The 22,380-nt window shown below is 40.7% G+C and overlaps 2 protein-coding genes and 1 long non-coding RNA gene across 3 annotated transcripts in view; 1 reads left to right on the top strand and 2 right to left on the bottom strand.

Moving 5' to 3' along the window:
• Nucleotides 1-22,380, bottom strand: part of col6a3 (collagen, type VI, alpha 3) — a 138,909-nt gene that overhangs the window by 16,640 nt on the left and 99,889 nt on the right. Inside the window, exons 7-26 of the mRNA XM_072686452.1 lie at nucleotides 11,658-12,269; nucleotides 10,850-11,464; nucleotides 10,069-10,662; nucleotides 8,926-9,537; nucleotides 8,478-8,812; nucleotides 8,238-8,316; nucleotides 7,953-8,098; nucleotides 7,161-7,253; nucleotides 7,002-7,055; nucleotides 6,799-6,870; nucleotides 6,655-6,681; nucleotides 6,522-6,566; nucleotides 6,368-6,421; nucleotides 6,210-6,272; nucleotides 4,991-5,056; nucleotides 4,279-4,332; nucleotides 3,525-3,560; nucleotides 3,367-3,429; nucleotides 3,087-3,149; nucleotides 2,523-2,585 (exon numbers count right to left, since the gene is read on the bottom strand). Coding sequence (XP_072542553.1) covers nucleotides 2,523-2,585; nucleotides 3,087-3,149; nucleotides 3,367-3,429; nucleotides 3,525-3,560; nucleotides 4,279-4,332; nucleotides 4,991-5,056; nucleotides 6,210-6,272; nucleotides 6,368-6,421; nucleotides 6,522-6,566; nucleotides 6,655-6,681; nucleotides 6,799-6,870; nucleotides 7,002-7,055; nucleotides 7,161-7,253; nucleotides 7,953-8,098; nucleotides 8,238-8,316; nucleotides 8,478-8,812; nucleotides 8,926-9,537; nucleotides 10,069-10,662; nucleotides 10,850-11,464; nucleotides 11,658-12,269 — 3,746 coding nt within the window. The remainder of the gene's footprint in view (nucleotides 1-2,522; nucleotides 2,586-3,086; nucleotides 3,150-3,366; nucleotides 3,430-3,524; nucleotides 3,561-4,278; nucleotides 4,333-4,990; nucleotides 5,057-6,209; nucleotides 6,273-6,367; nucleotides 6,422-6,521; nucleotides 6,567-6,654; nucleotides 6,682-6,798; nucleotides 6,871-7,001; nucleotides 7,056-7,160; nucleotides 7,254-7,952; nucleotides 8,099-8,237; nucleotides 8,317-8,477; nucleotides 8,813-8,925; nucleotides 9,538-10,068; nucleotides 10,663-10,849; nucleotides 11,465-11,657; nucleotides 12,270-22,380) is intronic.
• On the top strand, nucleotides 5,547-8,908 carry LOC140561321 (uncharacterized). Its single transcript, XR_011980054.1, has 2 exons — nucleotides 5,547-5,903; nucleotides 8,544-8,908. It is a non-coding gene; the product is annotated as an uncharacterized lncRNA (long non-coding RNA).
• Nucleotides 17,353-18,772, bottom strand: LOC140561115 (collagen alpha-3(VI) chain-like). Its single transcript, XM_072686059.1, has 2 exons — nucleotides 18,184-18,772; nucleotides 17,353-17,966 (listed from the first exon to the last, which is right to left on the bottom strand). Exons 1-2 carry the CDS (start codon nucleotides 18,770-18,772, stop codon nucleotides 17,353-17,355), a joined length of 1,203 nt encoding a protein of 400 aa, XP_072542160.1.

Raw genomic sequence — 22,380 nt, forward strand, 5'->3', positions numbered from 1 at the left:
GTAATTAAACTAACGTACCTTAAAACAAACAGCCTTAGTAAGTATTGAAAGGCACTCATTAAACCTCGCTCAGCGTATTTGAGAATAACAAGCTAATTTTAAAATAAATTTTTTATGGACTATTTTAATAATAAAATAGAAAATATTAGACAACAAATCCAACTCTCCTTATAAAATCAAACATGGCCGTCACCTGGTGTAGCTCATTTAGAACATAACTTAGATGTAGAACAAAGGCTGGAAGCCTTTTACACACTTCCACAGCCAGAACTAGAAAAAATATTTCTTCAGCAAACTGTACAACCTGTACACTTGACACAATTCCCTCAAAAATACTAAAAGAAATACTCCCAATTATAATCAGACCTCCTTTAACAATAGTAAATTCATCCCTTAGCTTAGGACTTGTACCCAAAACCCTTAAATTAGCCGTCATACAACCTTTAATCAAGAAATCAAATCTTGATAAAAAAAAAGCTTTGAAAAAGCTGTGGCCCAACAACTCTGATTATACCTTAGTTAGAATGACATGTATGGGACATTCTGATCTGGATTCAGACAGCCCTACTAAAGATTACAAACGATCTCCTCCGTATCATTATTAGCCCTACTCAATCCGCAGCCTTTGATACAATTGATCACACTATTCTCATTGAAACGTTAGAGAACATGGTTGGAACACAGGAACAGGAACAGCTCTATCGTAGTTCAAATATCTAACATATCTAACTGAATGCTATCAGTTTGTAAAGGTAAAGGAGTTATCTTCAAATTACACAAAAGTAAGATATGGAGTTCTGTAAAGCTCCATTTTAGGACCGCTATTATTTACATTGTACATGTTACCACTGGCCTCAGTTATAAGGAGAGATGACGTTAATTTCCATTGTTATGCAGATGACACACAGCTCTATATATCAGCCAAACCTGACGATAGACCTAGATTAAAGAAAATTGAGAACTGTGTAAAGGAAAACTCTGGATGTCACATGACTTCCTTCTTCTTAACAGTAACAAAACCTAGGTTCTCATTTTAGCTCTAAAAGACACTAGAAATAAACTATAAGACTTAATGTTAGACTTGGTTGATTTTTCCATTATTCCTGGTCAAGCAGCTAAAAATCTTGGCATCATATTCGATTGAGATCTATCATTTGAGCAACATATGGCTAATATTAGTAGCACAGCCTTTCTACATCTTAGAAACATTGTCAAACTAAGAAACTTCTTATCTCTACAGGATTCAGAAAAGCTAGAACACACCTTTATTACCTTAAGACTAGACCCCAAGGCTATTGTAACACACTATTGTCAGGGTGTTCCAGCAGGAACCTCAATACATATAAAAATGTTGCAACCAGGGTCCTTACTAAAACTCCCAGTTAAATTCCGTAGTATTTAGTATTGATTATAAAATTCTTCTGTTAACACACAAAGCCCTACATGGCCTCGCTCCTGAGTACTTGCATGATCTTATTAAATAATATGAACCATCAAGATTACTTAGATCTCCGGGTGCTGGTTTCTTACTTGTTCTCAAAACTCAGAAAACCTCTGCAGGGGGAAATTCTGGAATCCTGGAATAACCATCCAGATAATGTTCAGGACTCATTCACTGTCTCAATCTTCAAATGTAGGCTAAAAAAACTTATCTATTTAGTTTAGCTTTTGGTCATTAATGTTTCCCCTTAGATAAGAGTTGTAGGTCCAGGGGTTCATGGACACAGGGTATTGTATACTGAGATGCTGGAGCTGTCGTCTTGCTGCTTGCACATGATCTGTCAGGTTTGTGGACGGTGGAGCAGATGGACACTGGTGTTTCAGGGTGCTCCCGTGTCTGTGTTACCTTCTGGCTCTTTCCTTTTAATTAGGCTGTTATAGTTAGACCTGTCATAGTTGTCAGCCACACTGATGTTGCTCAAAATTCTCTGCTCTCTATAAATCCATTCAGAACTCTGTATCATATCCGAGTAAATGGTCGTCCATGGCAGCCTGACCTGCTGGAAGACTGACAGCTGGGGGTCCCCTTTACCTGACCAGTGGTTATCTGCCACTATTAACATTACCACTATTAACTGTCATTACTCTTATTACTCTTACCAGCACTGCTATGACTATATTGTTATATTACACCATGATTATTGAATTATGAATTCAATTATTGAATTGAATTACGATTATGAATATGTTGCACACCTGAGCAGTACAACAACATAGGTGTTTTGGTGACTTTTGCCAATAATTTATAAATAGTTCTGACCAGAGAAGGATCGGTCCCCCTTGTGAGTCTTGGCTCCTCCCAAGGTTTCTTCCTCCTGTTCTAAAGGAGTTTTTCCTTGCCACTGTTGCCATTGGCTTGCTCACTGGGGGCCTTAGATTTTTCATGTCTTTTTATGTTGTTGATTTTTTGTTTTTTACTAATTACTGACTGTGTAAAGCAGCTTTGTGACAACAACAGTCGTAAAAAGTGCTATACAAATAACAAAAGTAAAACTAAAATTATTTTTAGCTATGAAACATGCCTTGCGACCAACAGCTCCTCGTCTGCCCTTCTCTCCACTTGGTCCTTGGGCTCCTCCAGCACCCTAAACAACAAACAAAATTATTAATATCACTAAATAGTATATATTTCTTGTTAATGCAGTAGGCTTGTTAGTGAGTATCACAAAAAAGAATCTGTGTTAAACAAAACAGACAAGAAGAAAATACCCCTTCACATGTTTTAATAACTCAGACAAGGAACAGTGTTAACACAATGAAACGTTTAAATGATTTATTTTAAATGCCAATTAAAAGACATAACTAGTGAATGAAAACATTCTACAGATTGTAAAATCCTAAACCATGGAGTGTTTAGAATATGCTAAAGGACGTTTTAATGTTGATTTGTTGCAAGCACTCTAAAAAGAATAAAATATAAGACAAAAAATTTAATTATGTAATTGTAAATATAGCCAAGGATGTATGAAAAAAGACATAGCTAATAAATAGACAAGAGACATATAGCTTCTGACAGGGAAGCTATAGCTCCTAACATTTCTATGCAAAAAATGTACACATTGCAGATTTGTTATAAAGGGTCTTACTCTAGGTCCGGGGTTACCATCTTCTCCCCTGATTCCTGGTGCTCCAATTGGTCCACTGGGGCCCTAAAGAAAGACACCATGCAGATGTTATGCTGTGTTGTGGCATCACTGGGGATCAAATAAATGACAGATTATCCAGGATAAGCGTAGGATTTTAGGTGGAGTTCTACATTTCATCAGCATAAAAAAAATAATATAAAATATAGGATATCTGCCATAAAAGGCCTGTTTTTGAAAATGTAATACTGCAAGACTTATTTTCTCTTTTAAGAAAACTCACCCGAGACCCTCCAATTCCAGGCTCTCCTGGAAGACCATCTTCACCAGGCCTTCCAGGAGGTCCCTAGAAGATTGAAATATATATAATATCAGAATGAGTGTTCACAATACATTGCACAGTGATAAAATTCACAGGTTCACAGAGGACAGACTACTCACAGCTTGTCCAGGTGGACCTCTCCTACCATCAGCACCCTGTAACAAAAAGGAAACAATCATTCCAAATTTATGCTGGACAGACAGAATTTGCCCTCTGCCTTTAACCCATCCATGCAACATATACAGACTAGTGAGCATGTTTTAGAAGCAGGAAAATGGGAAAGGATAAGGATCTGAGCCAATTTGGCAAGGGCCAAATTCTGATGGCTAGCCAACTGGGTTAGAACTTGTATAAAAAGTTAATGCTAGCTATGTCTTGTGAACCGGCAGGTCAAAGCTGCTTTGGCAGCTCAAGGGGAACTTATTAGGTATAATATTGTATAATATTGTATAATTACTTATTATACAATATTAGGCATGTGGCTTTAATATTATGGGTGATTGGTGTAATTACACAGTATACAGTATTTATACAGTATTTAAATAGAACAAAGAAGTTTTGAGGCAGGTCCCTCTGAACCTCACATTTACACTTTTGTATACATAGACACATGAAACCACCATAAACTCATTCATTCTCTTCACGTACACTATGGACAAAGGTTTTGGGATACCTGCTAATTCATTGCTTCTTTCTAAATTAAGGGATAATAATCCTGCTTTTATTTGAATAACTGTTTAAGGTTTTGTACTAGATTTTAAGGCACTGCTGTGAGGATTTTATTATTTTCAGAGATAAGATTGAGCTTCATGATTATTTGAAAAAAAAAAAATAGTATTAAATTAGCATAATTTATTGCTGATAACAAGATACCCGTCTCCCTGGTTCTCCTGCACCTCCTCTCCTTCCATCTTCACCAGGCTCTCCCTGTGAAAAACAAAATATCTGTTAGCAGATACTTACACTTGCAAAAGGTTCCAACCAATATTCTTATTTAGAACTAGTTGTGTTAAAGATATGTAAATTAAAATAACTGTATAAAGTCACTCTCTGAAATGCTTCACGGGGTTGTTTGTCCATACCATATACCATGCTTGTATATTTTGAAAGTTACCATGTCTCATTGCAAAAGATAATAAGCATGTCAAATTCCATTGTAAAATACCCTGATGAGCCAAAACATTAAGACCAATAATGTTGTTATTATTTCCAGTAATAATTCTGCATGTCAAGGTCTGGGACGTATGTTATACAATAACTCAGTAGTTGGTTCTTGCAGTCAGAATGTTGGATGCAAGAGAAATGGTCACTTGTTAAGACCTGAACAACTTTGACAAGGGCCAGTCTTAATGTTTTCTCATCAGTTTAAGGCAAAAACCTTAATTTTCATACGTCCTGTTAACAGTATATGCTGTATTTGTCTAGGATGTCAGTCATGCAATATTATGGTGTAGGGTAGTATAGGGTCTAGGGTATTTGTCTAGGGTGACAGTCAACAGTATATGCTGTATTTGTCTAGGGTGTCATTCATGCATTGCATATATAAAAAAACTAAGCAATATGAGTAGGTAATAAGAGATTATACTGGTGGCCCAGCATCGCCTGGATCTCCCTTTGGTCCCCTCTGTTTGTTGTCCTTCCCTGTTGTGCCCTGTTTAACACAGACAACATATTACGATTAAGTCTTTCATATTATGACAGCAAATGGACAACAAAAATTGGATCATCCCTTTTTTTTCTTCAAAACAGTAAATTTCATAGTTTTTCATGTTTTCACATTACATCTAAAGCACTTCATGTATCATATGTTATATTAAAACATAAGTAAAAGAAAAAAAAACTGTAATAGTAATTCCTAAGTTCCAAACATCTTTAATAGCATTAATCAACACTAAACATGTATTTATCCTATGATTAACTAAACCATGAGAAGTTGAGCTTGACACTTTTTTCAAAAGTTTAAAAGAATGAAACAGTTATGTAAAAATTTAGGCCACCTGAACCTTTGCTGAAGACATGAAAACCTTGGTCTTTTTGAATATATATATCTATGTTTTAAATATTGGGGGCGGTCCCGACCCGCGGTCCGCAGGCTTCAAGGACTTTTAAGTTGACACTTCATTCATGCCTATGTTCATGGACTTCCAGGTCAAGGTTCACATCACTGTTAACGGACTCTTTGTTTGACAACCTAGCTTCTCGTTTCAGTTCATGTATTAGTTGTCCTCCCGTGTGTTTGATTTGTGTTTATGGTTTCATTGATTTGTATTACCTGAGGCGGCGGTATTTAGGGAGCGAAAGCGAACCTACGCATTGCAGAGAATTTACCGTTCTGAGCCAACCTGGTGAGTTGGCGGCTGCATTTGGTTCACGTAGTCAAGCGTCTAGTTAGTTCTTCACGAGGACGTCCGTGATGGTCCTACTCGGCTATCACCTCTTAGGAGAATACTATTGCTCTGGGTCGCTTCTTGGGTTCGGCGGCTCCGTATTTACGTCGAGTAAGTTCTGTTGCGCCTGACGAGGGCTGTTTGTATTAGCCCATGTATTCAGCTGGCATGGCCAGTAGTTTTAGTTCTTGTTATACCTCCCTGTTCCTTTTCCCTGTTCAAGCTTAGCTCCCTAGATTTCCACCAGCCTCAGGTGTGCGTTTTGTGTTGCCCACGTTCTGTTCTCACGTTTGTGTTTGGTTATTCATTAGTCCCTGTATTGCTGTTTTATTATTTTGTTTTAAGAACTTCAACAACTGAAGCAGATGGTAATTATAACAGTCTAATGCAAAACCATGCAATACCGCAAATACTTACTGGATCCCCACGTATACCAGTCTGGCCCACATCTCCTGATGAGCCTTTGGCACCTTTAGGACCCTACATACATATATGAGAGAAGTGTGTGTGTGAGAACAGGTAGTAAATAAATATTGATTTATTAGTTAGAATTCCCTTCTCCTGAAATAAATTACCCTTTGCCCAGGGTTGCCTCTGTCTCCTGGTGGTCCAGCAACTCCACTTGTGCCCTGAGAAATCCAGTTTTGATTAGAGAAAGACTCAACTGGCAATTAGGAAATCTGCTACTTCAAAGCTTTTTTTTTTTTTTTTTTTAACAAAACAACTTACCTCCTCTCCATTAATACCATCTAAACCAATTTCTCCAATTTCTCCCTAGGTGAATGAAAAGGCACATAGTCTTTATTGTATGTATGTATGTGATTCTATCTAATATTTAAAAATATTTTACAACAGTTTTTACCTTTTCACCATTGTATCCACGTGCACCCTAAAATACAGAAAAAAAGTTTTTTAATTGTGAATTTGTTGCTTATGCTGAGACTTATGGCTGTTAAATAAATGGGTCAGATGCCGTCCCTCTGAAATGTTATTTTAATGATCATACCTTTACACCCCTTGGTCCTGGGCACCCTTGGAAACCTTGAGTTCCATTCACACCTGGAGGACCCCTTTCTCCCTGTAATATATGAGGGGGGAAAAATAAGTTGGACATACACAGACTTGCATAGATTAACTGTTATTATGAATGTATACCTAATTAATTATTCTGAGCGGCACAGATTTTATGTTTGTAATGTTAACACTCACCGGTCCACCTTCATCACCAGGATGTCCTCTGTAGCCCTGACCACCTGGCAATCCCTTTTTGAAAGAATACAAAAATAAATATTAACATTTCATCTTTAAGTTAAATGCTAATGATTTTTTTTTTTTAGTTACTCGTGTTACTGCAAGCAATGTTTTGACCTTTGGTCCGGGAAGACCAACTGCTCCTCGGTCTCCTCTCTGGCCAGTGCACTTGCAAGGCACAGAGCAGCATTCCCGTTCAGCAATGTTGTCCTACAATAACAGGAAAAATTAAGATATACCAAAAAAAAATAACGAAGGATTGTAATCTAAAAATGTGTTTAATTGAAGACTTTTTAAAATTATTTTAACCCTTTTCTCAAGAGTTTTAGCCAATTCCCACCCATCAGCTATGTCCCTAAAATGTCACAAGCTGGTATAGTGAAGTCAGTGACCATACCATTGCAAACTGTTCACCTGACAGCTGAACACACTTAGAAGAGAATGCTAACTTCCAGTTCTGTTACATTAGCTAATACACTTGTTTGCTACCATAATTGTGATAGTGAACAAGTTATAATGTGTTCACAGGGCTTTTGCCTTTTTCCTTGTTTTTATGTAAAGCTACTTTGCAACATCAGTTAATTCAGTATTACATAAAGTGTAATACAAATACATTTATTGTTAATGTTTGGACACACAATTTTGGCCAGAAACAGCTTCTAATGGGAAGAGAAGGGAAAAAAAATAGTCTGGAAATCCTACCCATTTAGACAAAGCCTGGCATGTTGGAAAACTGCCAAAGAAGTTGAACTAAAGCATGGTATGTTAACTCTTTCCCAAATCAGTTATCTATTCTCATCATTCTCGTAAGGGCCAGCGCTTGGACGGCTTGTACCACTTAGAAGGATTGAGGAGTTTTTGACTTGTCAGAACATAATAGTTTTGCCAATACATACAATTTAAACATACCAATTCCTCCAGCAGTTCATAGTCCAAGTCCATTAGGTTGACACGCAGAGGTCGTGTATACCTAAAACCCCTTCCAAATTCCAGTAGTACTGCATCCTCAAACCGGGGTACCCTCTCCAGAGCAACTAAGATGAAGGCATCGACTCCTAGAAGAAAAATGTATGCAATTTTATTTCTACTAGTTTTATGCTTTCTCATATATAGAAATGGTTGATTTGCACAGGACCTATCACTTACATAATAGTAACATTTTCTAGCATATCTCAATGGTAGGTCCTTCCTTACCTGCAGTCCGCATCTGCTCAACTCTCTCTTTCATGATGTTATACTGGGCATCCAATCCATCTGTGAGGTGGATTACAACCTTTGTGTGTTAAAGGAGCAAAAAATTATTAAAATACATGTAAATATTTTTAAATAAATAGACTTGCAACAAAACAATACAAAATGTAATTTAGCATATAATGTCAATTTTTGTGACATAACTGTAGTTTAAGTAAAAAGTATGTTTGGGGGAAAGTGTACCTTGACTCTATCTGAAGGTTGGTTTCTGAATCTTGCAGTATATTCATTAATGGTTTTTCCATTCAGGACAAAGGGTCCACGGTTGCGCAAAGACCTGAAGGACTCCATGAGCTGGGAATGGCTATCAGTGAAGTCCAACTGAACAGGCTCAGAGGCTGAATCCATTGCCAATACACCTACTTGTACTGATGGAGCCTGACCAGAAGAACAGCTGACAGCCTGCATCTGGGTAATTCTCTGCAGAATGGCAGCCATTTTGGACTCCAAAGACCTCTGAGCCACAAAAATGTTCTGGGATGACACGTCAAAGCCCACAAGGACATCCAAGTTGCAAGCTGTTGAAAACATTTTTTCTAAGTAGCTGTTTTAGCAGTAAGAAGTTATTAATTCAAGAAAAGTATTAGAATGAAGAATAAATTGAAGTGAATGAATCCTTTAATTGCCTCACCCTTTGTGCTCTCCTGCACTCCAGTACACAATTTTATTCCCATGATTTCATCGTCAAGTGTTTCCAAAATTTGCTCATTCAATTCTGAGAGCTCTTGGAAGGTGCTGGCCCGGGCTACTGTTGTTGCCTCGCTGCCCAAATCATTTAGTTCATCCTCAATATCGCCAACACCAATTGCATAAATGCGCACACCAGTAGATTTAAGGGCAAGTGCTGCTGATTTACCATCATCTTGAGAACGTCCACCAGTGACTATCATTAGGATCTGAGGGACGCCTTCATCCTTCCGACTACCTTTCTCCTTCACAAAGTGTGTTTGCTGAATGTGCCTAATGGCATTACCAGTGTTAATCCTCCGACCACCTTTGTACTCTGCTCGGCTAATGGCATTAATGATGTCGTCCTTGTTGTTATGCGTATTAAGATAGAACACATCAGTCACATCTGAGGCATAGTGTGCCAGGCCAATTCGAAGATTGTCTCTTTCGGTGAAGAAGAGGTCGATAAGGTTAATGATGAAGTCCATAACTTCTTTGAAATTGTCTTTGCCAAGGTTTATTGAGCCATCAACCAAAAAGACAATGTCAGCAACCTTAGCTTTTGGACCGGTAGCTATAAAAAGAGGTGTAAGAAAACACTCAAATTAATAATGAATATTAAATGTGTTGCATGCATGATCCTAAGTCTTTAAGACTAAGCATCTAGCCAGTTATCCATTAAAAACTTTGGCTGTGTCCTTTTTTGTTTAAATCTTTCACCAAAGGAGTTACAGTTCAATTCAGTTTTTCCAGTTGAATTGAATTAAGCAATTACAGTCCATGCATGTCCACACCGAACATACTCATTGTGCAGAAACACCACTTCCTGTGTGCTAGCATTTTCTTAGTAGTTTATAAAACATGCATTAGGCTTCTTTTTTATTGTTGACTGTACCGGGGTATTTTCCCAGTGAACGTTTTAGCTCATTTAGTGCACAATTTGGATCAGTAAGCACTTTTGTTGATTTGTTTGAAAAAAATGCACAAGCATTAAATGTATATGTTTGCTTATTAACATATTATTATTTATTATTTTAACATTGGTTAAAAAACATAGTTTTTTAATAGTTTGTGATCAAGTGTTGGACAACATAGTTTCACTTACTGGTCTCCACAGTGATCGGAGGTTCCACTGTAATTGTTCCATTGAGTCTGGCAATAAACTTTTCCTGAATGGTTGGAAGTGCTGGGAAGGTGGGTACTTGTATAACATCCTCTGGTGTAGTTGCAATCTGTCTCAGTTGTCTTTGATCTGCTGCCCCAGCACCAATTCCTATACAGTTCACCTGAGAGCGTTTAAGGAGTGGACCATAGACAGAGACATCAGAGGTGGACCTTCCACCTGTAAGCACCACCAAATGCTGAGAGGCCTCTGTACTCCGTGCCCCTGCAGATTCCTTCAACTCATTCCTGATCACATACTCAATAGCATCAGCCAGATTTCCACCTCGTCCACCCATCTGACGCAGTCTCTTGACAGCTGAAAGGACTGCCTGTTTGTTGTCATGGGTGAGGAGTGAAAACTCAGTTTTAGGTTTCTCTGCATACTGTACCACAGCCACACGCACTTGATCAGGCTGCACATTGAGCTGTTGGACAATTTTCATGATGAAGTCACGGATGTGTGCAATTCCACTTGGTCCAACATTTTCAGATCCATCAATAAGAAAGATAATGTCTTTTTTCCCTAGATTGAGGCCTGAAAAGAGTAAAAATACAGTTAAATGCGAACTAACTGGCATCATTATGGAGTTATTTTGTAGCTTTTTCCAACTTTGGCCAATACATTGAAATAATGACTTAAATAAAAAAATAATATTAAATATACATAAACACATACATATATTAATAAAAAAAAACAGAGGTAATTAAAGCCACTGGTGTACCTATATCCACAGCTTGCACACGTCTGATGATTTCTTCAGTGTTCATGGTATTAACTGTAGCCAGAAGCTGCTGCTCTACTGTTGGTAGCTGCTGGAAGTCTCTGATTATGTGTGTCTGTTCTGGACTCAAAGAAATCAGTTTCAGCTCCTCTGAATCAGCATTACTTGATCCAACTGCCAAAGGAGCCACAAAATTTAACTTCAGTTGATTGGCAGGGTCAGAAACATCATCGTTCGACTTTCCTCCAGTCACTAAGATGAGAAACTGGGGCACACGCTCTTCAATACGACTACCAGCTGATCTCTGGTAGATGTTTTTCGAGACCCAGTTCAGTGCTTGGCCAGTATTCAGTACTCTTCCACCTTTACTTCTGATTCTTCGCACTGCCTGGCGAACTTCATCCTTGGTGGAGTGCTCATTTAGAAGAAACTCTAACTTGGGGTCTTCACTGTACTGTACCACTGAAACTCTCACCTTGTCTAAGCCAACATCTAACTTTTCCACAACCCTTTGAATCATATCTCGGATAGCTGGGAATTCACTGCGCATCGCAGTTGTTCCGTCAATGAGGAAGACTACATCTTTCTTTTCTCCAGTTGATATTGCAGGTGTTACTGTGATTTGACATAAAGAATAAACAAACACCCATTAAAGGAAACTATATTAAACAAAATAAAAACACAGAAAATACATCTGAGTAAACATTTATATTAATGTTTGTTGAATAAATATATTAAGACTACATAGAAAGATAAAAAATAAATGTATGTAAGAGGAAAATCTGGTGAACTATAATTACATAATTACCTGGTACACTGGGATAAACAGGTTGTAATCTGGCCAGTTCTTCATTAGATAACTCAGTTAGGGTGGTGATAAGGTTGTCCCCTACAGTGTAAAGGCCAGGAAAATCATCCACAGTGTAGGCAAAGTTGGGAACATATGAGATGACTTGCAGCTCTTGGGGGTCAACATCCCTCGTTCCAATACTGAAAGGCACAATTCCTGACTTTTTCAGAGTATCTGCTTGTGTTTTAACACTGTCTGTTGCTCTTCCTCCTGAGATTACTACCAGGAACTGTGGGACACCCTCCTGCTTCCTGCCACCCCGACCTGAATCCAGTACTTCACGAATTACAAAATTTAGAGCCCCTCCAAGGTTGCGTTGTCTACCTCCTTGTTGTCTGATTTCTTTGATGGCATTCAGAACACCCTCTTTGGTCTTGTGGGAGTTGAGGTATATATCTGGACGTGCAGTGTCGGCATACTGTACTATACCAACACGGATCTTGTTTTCGCCAACATTTAAGTTCTCCACCACTCTGCGAACAAACTCCTGGATGATGGGGAATTCTCTTCCAACACCTTCGGAACCATCAATCACGAAGACAACATCTTTCTTGGGACCCTGGGATTGTGCTGCATGAAAAAAGAATGAATTTAAATTATATATTTAATTTAATTTAGCTCTCCTCCTAGTGTGACTGCTCAGTGATGTTGCATTACTTGTGTTAACTGAAAAGATGGGTTGGTTTGGTGCTGGGTTGGTTCATGTGACTTGGTGGCACATGCTAGCTCTCCCAGCTCTGGTAAAATATGTGATAGGGGGAGTCCTAGCTACTGGATGGGGACTCAATATGACAAAAAACTGAAGTAGAAATTGGGATACACCTGTTACAGGTGCAGATATAATATTATATTAGATGCAATCATTATACATGAGACTATGAAAGCGGGTGATAACTAGCAAGAGTACATTAAAACCACACTTTGCACACAAAATGCAAATATCACATGGCAAAAAGTGACATTATTTTATTTGGGCATTTCGTAGATGAACTTGAACCACCAATGAACCAAGGTTGGCATGAACTCATGTTTGATTGGTGGTCAATTAGTTTGTCATCCCCTTTGTAGCATCTCCAAAAGCATCTCTAACAAACTTAGTAATCATGTTTTTAACTATAACTATGATTCTAAAATCCTAATAGTAATAACTAAGCAACCTTAGTGGTGATGGAAAGAGCAAACCACACCAACACACAGGAATCTCAAACATGAAAACACATTATACATGCTGAGAAATGACATCCTGACATCCTACATGACCTGACATCCTTCATTAACATGTCATATCACAGATAAAATCTTAAAAGCTGATGCTGTTTTTTACAGGGTGTTTAGACAGAAAAATAGATAAACCAACATGGAGAAACAGCAGCAGTCCTGCATTATTTTTGGGACCAAAGATAATAAAAATAAAAGTTTTAGGGAAATCCCTTAAACAGGAAGTTAAATGTTAACCTGTGTTAACATTTAAAATATCATTCACACATCTTTATCCAAAGTCAGTCTACATGCTCATAATCAGGAGAGAGAAGACACTGTGGCAAAAGCATTTGCTTCAGAAGTGGTCTTTTTGAGATACTGTGGCATGCAAAAGTTTAGGCTCTTCTGGTTAAAAATGTGAATAGTTAAGTGAGTGTTAAATAAAATGACAGCCAAATGGCATAAAGTTGAAGACGAATCATTCTTTCCAATATTTTAAACAAGATTTGCTAGTTTAGATCATGTCATAAGCATATGATTTGGGTGGAGACAAGAAAGAAAACTTGGGGTGGCTTCTGCTTAGAAAGAAAGTCTCCAAAAACTGTTTCAAGGCCTTAGATTAAGTAGACAGTATGTAGAGTGTGTCTAAACTTCTACATGTCATAGTTGGACTGTAATCCTAACATCCATGATACATAGGGCAGACTGAAAACAATTAGATCGGTAGATACTAAGATGGGAGACTGACATGCAAGTTTGAGTCTGTGTGGTCCAGGAGTACAACTTAGAGATGGAGAGGTATATTATGATGATATACATTTGGAATAGAGTTGGAAAGCAATGTGATGGATAGCTCAAATTAAAAAGGATTTGCAGTTGAGGTATAGGAAGTCAATAGATAAGATGGTGGTTGGATTCAAAATCACACTGTGTGGCTAATGAATAATAGGAATCCGGGTCTGGACCCCTCGAAACCTTGAGAAGAACCCATCCTCTTTTGGTTGGCACTGGATTGTAGAAAGCTACTTTGGGATTGTAAAGCTGAGCTGAGCTGAGTTGGGGAGAACTGAGCTGTGAACAGTTGACTTTCGGTGAGTAAAGTGGAGTTAAGGTGAGCTTAGTGGAGTCAAAGAATCGAGTAAAATAGAACTGAAGGGACAATGGGAGGTGGCGCATTGAACACCAGCAAGGCAGGATAAGTGTTTACACCTGAATTCAATCTGACAGAGTAGAAGCCAGGATGCAGGAGAGAATCCTGATGCATGAATGGGGGTTAGCCAGAGATGCAGGTGAGGGTCACGGTGGAATGCTAACGAGTTGCGCAAGTCGACGACGTGCAGTGATCGGACAGCCCGATGCAGGCAGCTGTGGCAACTTGACTTGGAAAAATATACCTTGCATGAAGACAAACCACGAAGTGAGCAGAAGCCAATGTGGGGAGAAAGCAACAGATGTCAAGCGAGGAGACAGATCCGAGCAGGGCGGCAGCAGAAAAGAGAGAAGGCATGTCGGGTTGTAAGTCCAAATCCAAATTGCCAGGAGGACAGGCAAGTGTTGGCAGCACGGAGGCCATTCAAATGGCAGAGGGAAGAATGGATTCAATACATATCAGCAAATTCTAGCGTAGCATACGTTTTTAATCAAGTTTGATGTACCAACTGGTTATTAAAGGTGCACGTATTTGTCACTGTACAGTGTACAGCGAAATGTGTCCTCCGCATTTAACCCATCTGGTAGTGAACACACACTCACACACACACATGTGTTAGGGGCAGTGAGTACACACACACACCCAGAGCGGTGGGCAGCCAACTCCAGCGCCCAGGGAGCAAAGAGGGTAAAGGGCCTTGCTCAAGGGCCCAACAGTGGCAGCTTGCCGAGCCCGGGAATCGAACCCACAACCCTGTTATCGACAGCCCGGAGCTCTAACCGCTGAGCCACCACTGCACCACAAGCTGGTCATGCTAGTCCACCAAAGTGTTAATAATGGTATGGTAATTCTGGTCAACTTGAATTTGAATCTAATTTTAGTAATAGTGAGAATGTACCTGTGGCTGGTATATTTAAGGAGGGCTAGCGCTAGCTGTCGGTTGCCGAGAATTGAACCTTTTAGACTCATCGACGGACTCAGTTAATAGAAGTGGATCGGTTGGACTCGTGGAATCAGTCAGACTCATCGATGGATTTACTGAATAGAAGTGGCCTCATGGAATCTGTTGGGCTCATCGACAGCCTCAAGGAATAGAAGCGAACTCTATGAGCTTATTGAATCCTGTGAACCCAAGGAACAGACTGAACCGTAAGAACCATTGGGGGCTGATTCACGAGAGTGAGCTTAACTCACTTAGCTTCACTCATGAAGCATAGTCACGGTCTTGAGCTCAGGTAACAAGCTGTACGTATTTAAGGTACTCATGGTAGCGAGCGGGTAAGTGGGTTCTGTCTTTTGGGTTCGGCAGCTGTTCCCTCAGCTCTCGAGCCAAGTACGTTCAGAAGCGCCTGACTATCGCGGCCTTTTGCTTTCTCTAATTTACCCAGGCACTGCCTGTAGGTTTTGGTTAGTGTTATCATTCTGCCCTTGTGTCTCGCCAGCCTAAGGTGTGCACCTTTGTTTTGCCCAAGTTAATTTGTCACATGTTTGTTTTGGTTATTCATTATTCCCTGTATGTTTTTCTTGTTTACCCCTGTTTCGTTGCTTAACAAAGCGTTCTCGCTTTGGTCCATCCCCTGTGAGTGTTCACCCTCACTGTCTGACCTAGCCACTCATGACAATTTGCATATTTTTCACCGATGAAATTAGAATGATTAAACTAGTAAATAATTCCTCAAATTCTAGTAATTAACTCTTGCAGGGCTTGGAAATTACCTGGATGTTATTAGATTTGATTTACATATACTGTCATTGAGAAAGCAATACTACAAGCCCATCAAATTCAGTTAGCATCAAACCAGATGTACAAAGTACAAAACAATTAAATAAGGTGTTACTAACCTGTCTCAAATATTCTATTCTATAAGTGAGACCATTAAAATAGTGAACTTTGGAATAACTTTGGAAAAAGTTAAAATGGTTATTCGATTTCCTTTAGCGTTCACAGTACCAAGACTAACCTTACAAACCCATCTTTAAAAGCAAAAGACATGTAAAAGACTGGTACACTGTTTTTCTGAAATGTACAGTAGTTTAGTTTTTGGTAATTAATGTTTCTTAGATAAAGGTTGCAGGTCCAGGGGTTCGCGGACCCAGGGAATTGTAGTACACTGAGATGCTGGAGCTATCATCTCGCTGCTTACACGCAATCACTCAGGTTTGTTGACGGTGGAGCAGATAGATGCTAGAATTTTCATGGTGCTCCCGTGTCTGTGTTACCCTCTGGCTCTCTCCTTTTAATTAGGCTGTTGTAGTCAGACCTGCCGGACTCGTCACATTCTGATACTGCCTAACATTCTCTGCCCTCCATAAAATCTCTCTCAGAACTAACTTTTTTTTATACCTTCTCTGAGTAAATGGCCACCCAGCCCGACCTGCTGGAAGATTGCCCGCTGAGGTTCCCTCTACCTGCGTCAAACCTGCTGCCACCTACCGGTCAAACCATCAGGCCCCCTGCCCACCACCACCTATAGCAGACCAGCGGCTCACCTGCCTACCACTGCTACCTGTTTAATGACCATGTTAAAACCTAAATGGACTCGTAACTATCTGCCACTATTAATATCACCATTATTAACTATCTGCTGTATCTGGTTTGGTAATTTTATCATTAATGTTTAAATAGTTCTGACCAGAGGAGGATGGGTCCCCCTTGTGAGTCTTGGTTCCTCTCAAGGTTTCTTCCTCCAGCTCTGAGGGAGTTTTTCCTTGCCACTGTTGCCATTGGCTTGCTCACTGGGGGTCTTTGATCCATCATGTCTTACGTTATTTATTCTTTGCCTCTGTCTTTTATTAATTACTAATTATGTAAAGCTGCTTTGTGATGACAACAGTTGTAAAAAGCGCTATACAAATAAATCAGACTTGACTTGACTTGACTAATAAACTTGGGGAGGATCAAACTTGCAAGTAACAATTCATTGGTAGATAAGAAGGAAATGTTTCAATCAATTTAAATGCCAGCACATTCTGGAGGTAAACATTACACAGTCGTTAAAACATCTGGGGAAGAAAAAAGGATGGCTTCTACAGCAGTCGTTTTGGTCCAGACTACATAAGTCTGTTTGAAGAATCTAAATGGAGTAGAGCACATAAATCCATATGTAGAGGTTATCTACAAGACTCTACAATCAGAATTTAAAAACTACACATATTTGATGTAATTCATTAAAAAAATTAACAGCATGAAGCTTCTTAATACCACTGATGTATTACTGCATAATAACGTCCAAACATTAAGCCAAAAAAATAGAGGACCCATTATATATATAGTGATGTTGGTTGTGTGTTAATATCATTCTTTCACACAGGCATACCCGTGGGAGTTGGTGATGCTGGAGGGACAGGAACAGCAACAGCCTTAAGAGAGGTCAGAAGCTGCTCTTGGACATTTGGGAGCTCAGTGAAGTCTGGCACAGACAGAGCATAACTAGGGCCCTCTGAAACCCTCTGCAGTTCTCTGCTGTCAGAGCCCCTTGAGCCTACTGTGAAGATCAAGACTCCCAGATCCTTCAGAGCAGAGGCTGGGACATCAACACTGTCAAACGACCTTCCTCCACTCAGCAGGATCAGTATCTGTGGCACGCCCTCCAGTCGTCTGCTGCCAGAGGAGGCAGTGAAGACATTGTCTCTGACGTACTGGAGAGCCGCTCCCGTGTTCAGTGGTCTTCCTCCTTTGTGCCTCAGAGGTCTAACTGTGTCAAGAACCTCATCCTTTGTTGTGTACGTGTTCAGGTAGAAATGAGTCTCAGGATCTCTGCTGAACTGGACTAGAGAAACACGGTCTTTGTCCTCAGCTACATTCATCTTGCCCACAACTCTTAGGACAAAATCCTTCATTGCAGGGAACCCACTGCGAGTGCCATCTGACCCATCCAGCAGGAAAACAACATCTCTCCTTTGTGCAGTTGGCTCAACTATAGAGGTTGAGGTTGAAAAAGGCAAACGCATTGTAAACAAGCTGCATTGGTCAAACAAACCTGACTGTTGCTGAATTTCTGAAACTTGCTCTTGCAACATACATGTTCATATCTTTACTGCTAAGTACAACAGGAAGAATTTGGGACAACTCTGAGGAAAATTTAGCCCATAAGTGACTGCCTGAAATTGGTCGATGCTTTCTATTTGTCTTACCTATAACAGTTGGAGGAACAGTCGTAGCCTGGGAGAGTACGGTGCTAATGCTGGAGAGAAGTTGCTCTTGTACATTGGGGAGGTAAGAGAAGTCGGTCACAGAGAGTGTGGAACTAGGATCATATGAGATCCTCTGTAGTTCTCTACTATCAGAGCCTCTTGATCCTACAGCATAGGTCAAGACTCCAAGCTCTTTCAGGGAAGAGGCTGGTGTGTCCACGTTATCAAACGACCTTCCAGCACTCAACAAAATCAGTAACTGAGGCACACCCTCTAGACGCCTGCTTCCAGAAGACGCGGTGAAGACATTGTCCCTCACATACTGGAGAGCTGCTCCCGTGTTGAGGGGTCTCCCTCCTTTGTGCCGTAGATCTCTGATAGTACTGAGAACGCTCTCCTTGGTTACGTATGTGTTAAGATAGAAGTGGGCCTCTGGATCTCTGCTGAACTGAACTACAGACACACGGTCTCTCCCCTCTGACACATTCAATCTCTCCACCATTCTTTGAACAAAGTCACGCATGGCTGGGAAAGAGTTCCTAGTGCCATCCGAACCATCCAAAAGGAATACTACATCCCTCCTGCCCATTCTTCGGTCAGCTATAGGCAGTAAAATAGAAAACAGTCATATCAGTCTTCGCTGCCTGTTTTCAAAAGTAGACACTTTTGGCTTTGAGTTCATAAATCAAAGAAGATCAGCGTTTACTCTCCTCCACCATGCCCAACCAGTCTTGTGGAATACATTTTTGTTTAAATTTTTTGCTATAGGACAACGGGCTAATCACGGATAGGGGAGCATGCATGATGGCTAAGGCTTGTATGAAAGCACGAATGTAGTCTTACGTTTTGGCAAGTCTCTGAGAGACAATCACAGATACCAAGCCTAGGCTAGGCGCAGCTAAAAAATTGAATAAAAGGTTTCCAATGCTGGAGGCGGAGCGATGTAGTATGAAACCCTCACACAAGCCTTACGCTTAATCTTGTATGACCTTTTTCTCTGTACAATCATATGTAAGATCACCTGACAGACTTTCAAAGAAATACAGCATGTGCACATTATTCCGTGCTTCCCTACCATGATTAAGTGAGCAATTTGAAAATATTTGTGAGAATCTGTCTTACCTATGACTGTAGGTGTCGCTGGCATTACATATAAAACCGTACTTCCGAGAGAGGTGATAAACTGCTGCTGGACACTGGCAAGGTCAGACAGCTCAGAAGTAGAGTGAGCAAAGGAAGGATCACTGACAATTCTCTGAATTTCTCTGCTCGAATTCCTGGTGCCAACACCAAGGATCAAGACCCCACTTTCTTTCAGAGCAGAGGCAGGAATATCGATGTTATCATTTGACCTTGATCCACTGAGCAGGATGAGAATCTGAGGGACACCTTGTTGACGTCTACTGCCAGCAGAGGCAGTGAAGACATTGTCTCTCACATACTGGAGAGCTGACCCGGTGTTGAGGGGTCTCCCGCCTCTGTGCCTTAGAGTTCTGACACCGTCGAGGACGTCTGCCTTTGCTGAGTAGCTATTCAGGTAGAAATGGACCTCAGGCTCCCTACTGTACTGCACCACTGAAACACGGTCTCTGCTGTCCTCTATGGTGAATTTTTCAACTACTTTTTGTACAAAGTCAAGCATAGCTGGGAATCCATTCCTAGTGCCATCTGAGCCATCCAGCAGGAACACAACATCCTTTCTGGAGACGTCAAAATCAACTAGAAAAACAACAATGGCATTTGTTAAAATGCATCCGACTGAAGGCTAACCGCTACACAGAGAATTTCATTGCCGATTTTAAGGTATGTTTGAATTGATGCGGTATGAACTGCATAAAGCATCTGAATAGCACTGATGCATTACTGCATGAGAATGTCTAAACATTAAACCAAAGAAAGAGAGGACCCATTATATATATATATAGTGATGTTAGTTGTGTGTTAATATCATTCTTTCACACAGGCATACCCGTGGGAGTTGGTGATGCTGGAGGGACAGGAACAGCAACAGCCTTAAGAGAGGTCAGAAGCTGCTCTTGGACATTTGGGAGCTCAGTGAAGTCTGGCACAGACAGAGCATAACTAGGGTCCTCTGAAATCCTCTGCAGTTCTCTGCTGTCAGAGCCCCTTGAGCCTACTGTGAAGATCAAGACTCCAAGATCCTTCAGAGCAGAGGCTGGGACATCAACACTGTCAAACGACCTTCCTCCACTCAGCAGGATCAGTATCTGTGGCACGCCCTCCAGTCGTCTGCTGCCAGAGGGGGCAATGAAGACATTGTCTCTGACGTACTGGAGAGCCGCTCCCGTGTTCAGTGGTCTTCCTCCTTTGTGCCTCAGAGGTCTAACTGTGTCAAGAACCTCATCCTTTGTTGTGTACGTGTTCAGGTAGAAATGAGTCTCAGGATCTCTGCTGAACTGGACTAGAGAAACACGGTCTTTGTCCTCAGCTACATTCATCTTGCCCACAACTCTTAGGACAAAATCCTTCATTGCAGGGAACCCACTGCGAGTGCCATCTGACCCATCCAGCAGGAAAACAACATCTCTCCTTTGTGCAGTTGGCTCAACTATAGAGGTTGAGGTTGAAAAAGGCAAACGCATTGTAAACAAGTTGCATTGGTCAAACAAACCTGACTGTTGCTGAATTTCTGAAACTTGCTCTTGCAACATACATGTTCATATCTTTACTGCTAAGTACAACAGGAAGAATTTGGGACAACTCTGAGGAAAATTTAGCCCATAAGTGACTGCCTGAAATTGGTCGATGCTTTCTATTTGTCTTACCTATAACAGTTGGAGGAACAGTCGTAGCCTGGGAGAGTACGGTGCTAATGCTGGAGAGAAGTTGCTCTTGTACATTGGGGAGGTAAGAGAAGTCGGTCACAGAGAGTGTGGAACTAGGATCATATGAGATCCTCTGTAGTTCTCTACTATCAGAGCCTCTTGATCCTACAGCATAGGTCAAGACTCCAAGCTCTTTCAGGGAAGAGGCTGGTGTGTCCACGTTATCAAACGACCTTCCACCACTCAACAAAATCAGTAACTGAGGCACACCCTCTAGAGGCCTGCTTCCAGAAGACGCGGTGAAGACATTGTCCCTCACATACTGGAGAGCTGCTCCCGTGTTGAGGGGTCTCCCTCCTTTGTGCCGTAGATCTCTGATAGTACTGAGAACGCTCTCCTTGGTTACGTATGTGTTAAGATAGAAGTGGGCCTCTGGATCTCTGCTGAACTGAACTACAGACACACGGTCTCTCCCCTCTGACACATTCAATCTCTCCACCATTCTTTGAACAAAGTCACGCATGGCTGGGAAAGAGTTCCTAGTGCCATCCGAACCATCCAAAAGGAATACTACATCCCTCCTGCCCATTCTTCGGTCAGCTATAGGCAGTAAAATAGAAAACAGTCATATCAGTCTTCGCTGCCTGTTTTCAAAAGTAGACACTTTTGGCTTTGAGTTCATGAACTAAAGAAGATCAGCGTCTACTCTCCTCCACCATGCCCAACCAGTCTTGTGGAATACATTTTTGTTCAAATTTTTTGCTATAGGACAACGGGCTAATCACGGATAGGGGAGCATGCATGATGACTAAGGCTCGTATGAAAGCACGAATGTAGTCTCACGTTTTAGCAAGTCTCTGAGGGACAATCACAGATACCAAGCCTAGGCTAGACGCAGCTAAAAATTCGAATAAATGGTTTCCAATGCTGGAGGCGGAGCGATGTAGTATGAAACCCTCACACAAGCCTTACGCTTAATCTTGTATGACCTTTTTCTCTGTACAATCATATGTAAGATCACCTGACAGACTTTCAAAGAAATACAGCATGTGCACATTATTCCGTGCTTCCCTACCATGGTTAAGTGAGCAATTTGAAAATATTTGTGAGAATCTGTCTTACCTATGACTGTAGGTGTCGCTGGCATTACATATAAAACCGTACTTCCGAGAGAGGTGATAAACTGCTGCTGGACACTGGCAAGGTCAGACAGCTCAGAAGTAGAGTGAGCAAAGGAAGGATCACTGACAATTCTCTGAATTTCTCTGCTCGAATTCCTGGTGCCAACACCAAGGATCAAGACCCCACTTTCTTTCAGAGCAGAGGCAGGAATATCGATGTTATCATTTGACCTTGATCCACTGAGCAGGATGAGAATCTGAGGGACACCTTGTTGACGTCTACTGCCAGC

This window comes from Salminus brasiliensis, chromosome 8 (assembly GCF_030463535.1).
Source record: "Salminus brasiliensis chromosome 8, fSalBra1.hap2, whole genome shotgun sequence".
Classification (NCBI taxonomy): Eukaryota; Metazoa; Chordata; class Actinopteri; order Characiformes; family Bryconidae; genus Salminus; species Salminus brasiliensis.

What these genes read in the sequence shown, in the direction of transcription:
- LOC140561115 (XM_072686059.1), bottom strand. Translation starts at nt 18,772, where the DNA reads ATGGGCAGGAGGGATGTAGTATTCCTTTTGGATGGTTCGGATGGCACT. An exon ending in TGTTCCTCCAACTGTTATAG is followed by an intron (nt 17,967 to 18,183) that starts GTAAGACAAATA and finishes CAACCTCTATAG; the next exon opens with TTGAGCCAACTGCACAAAGG.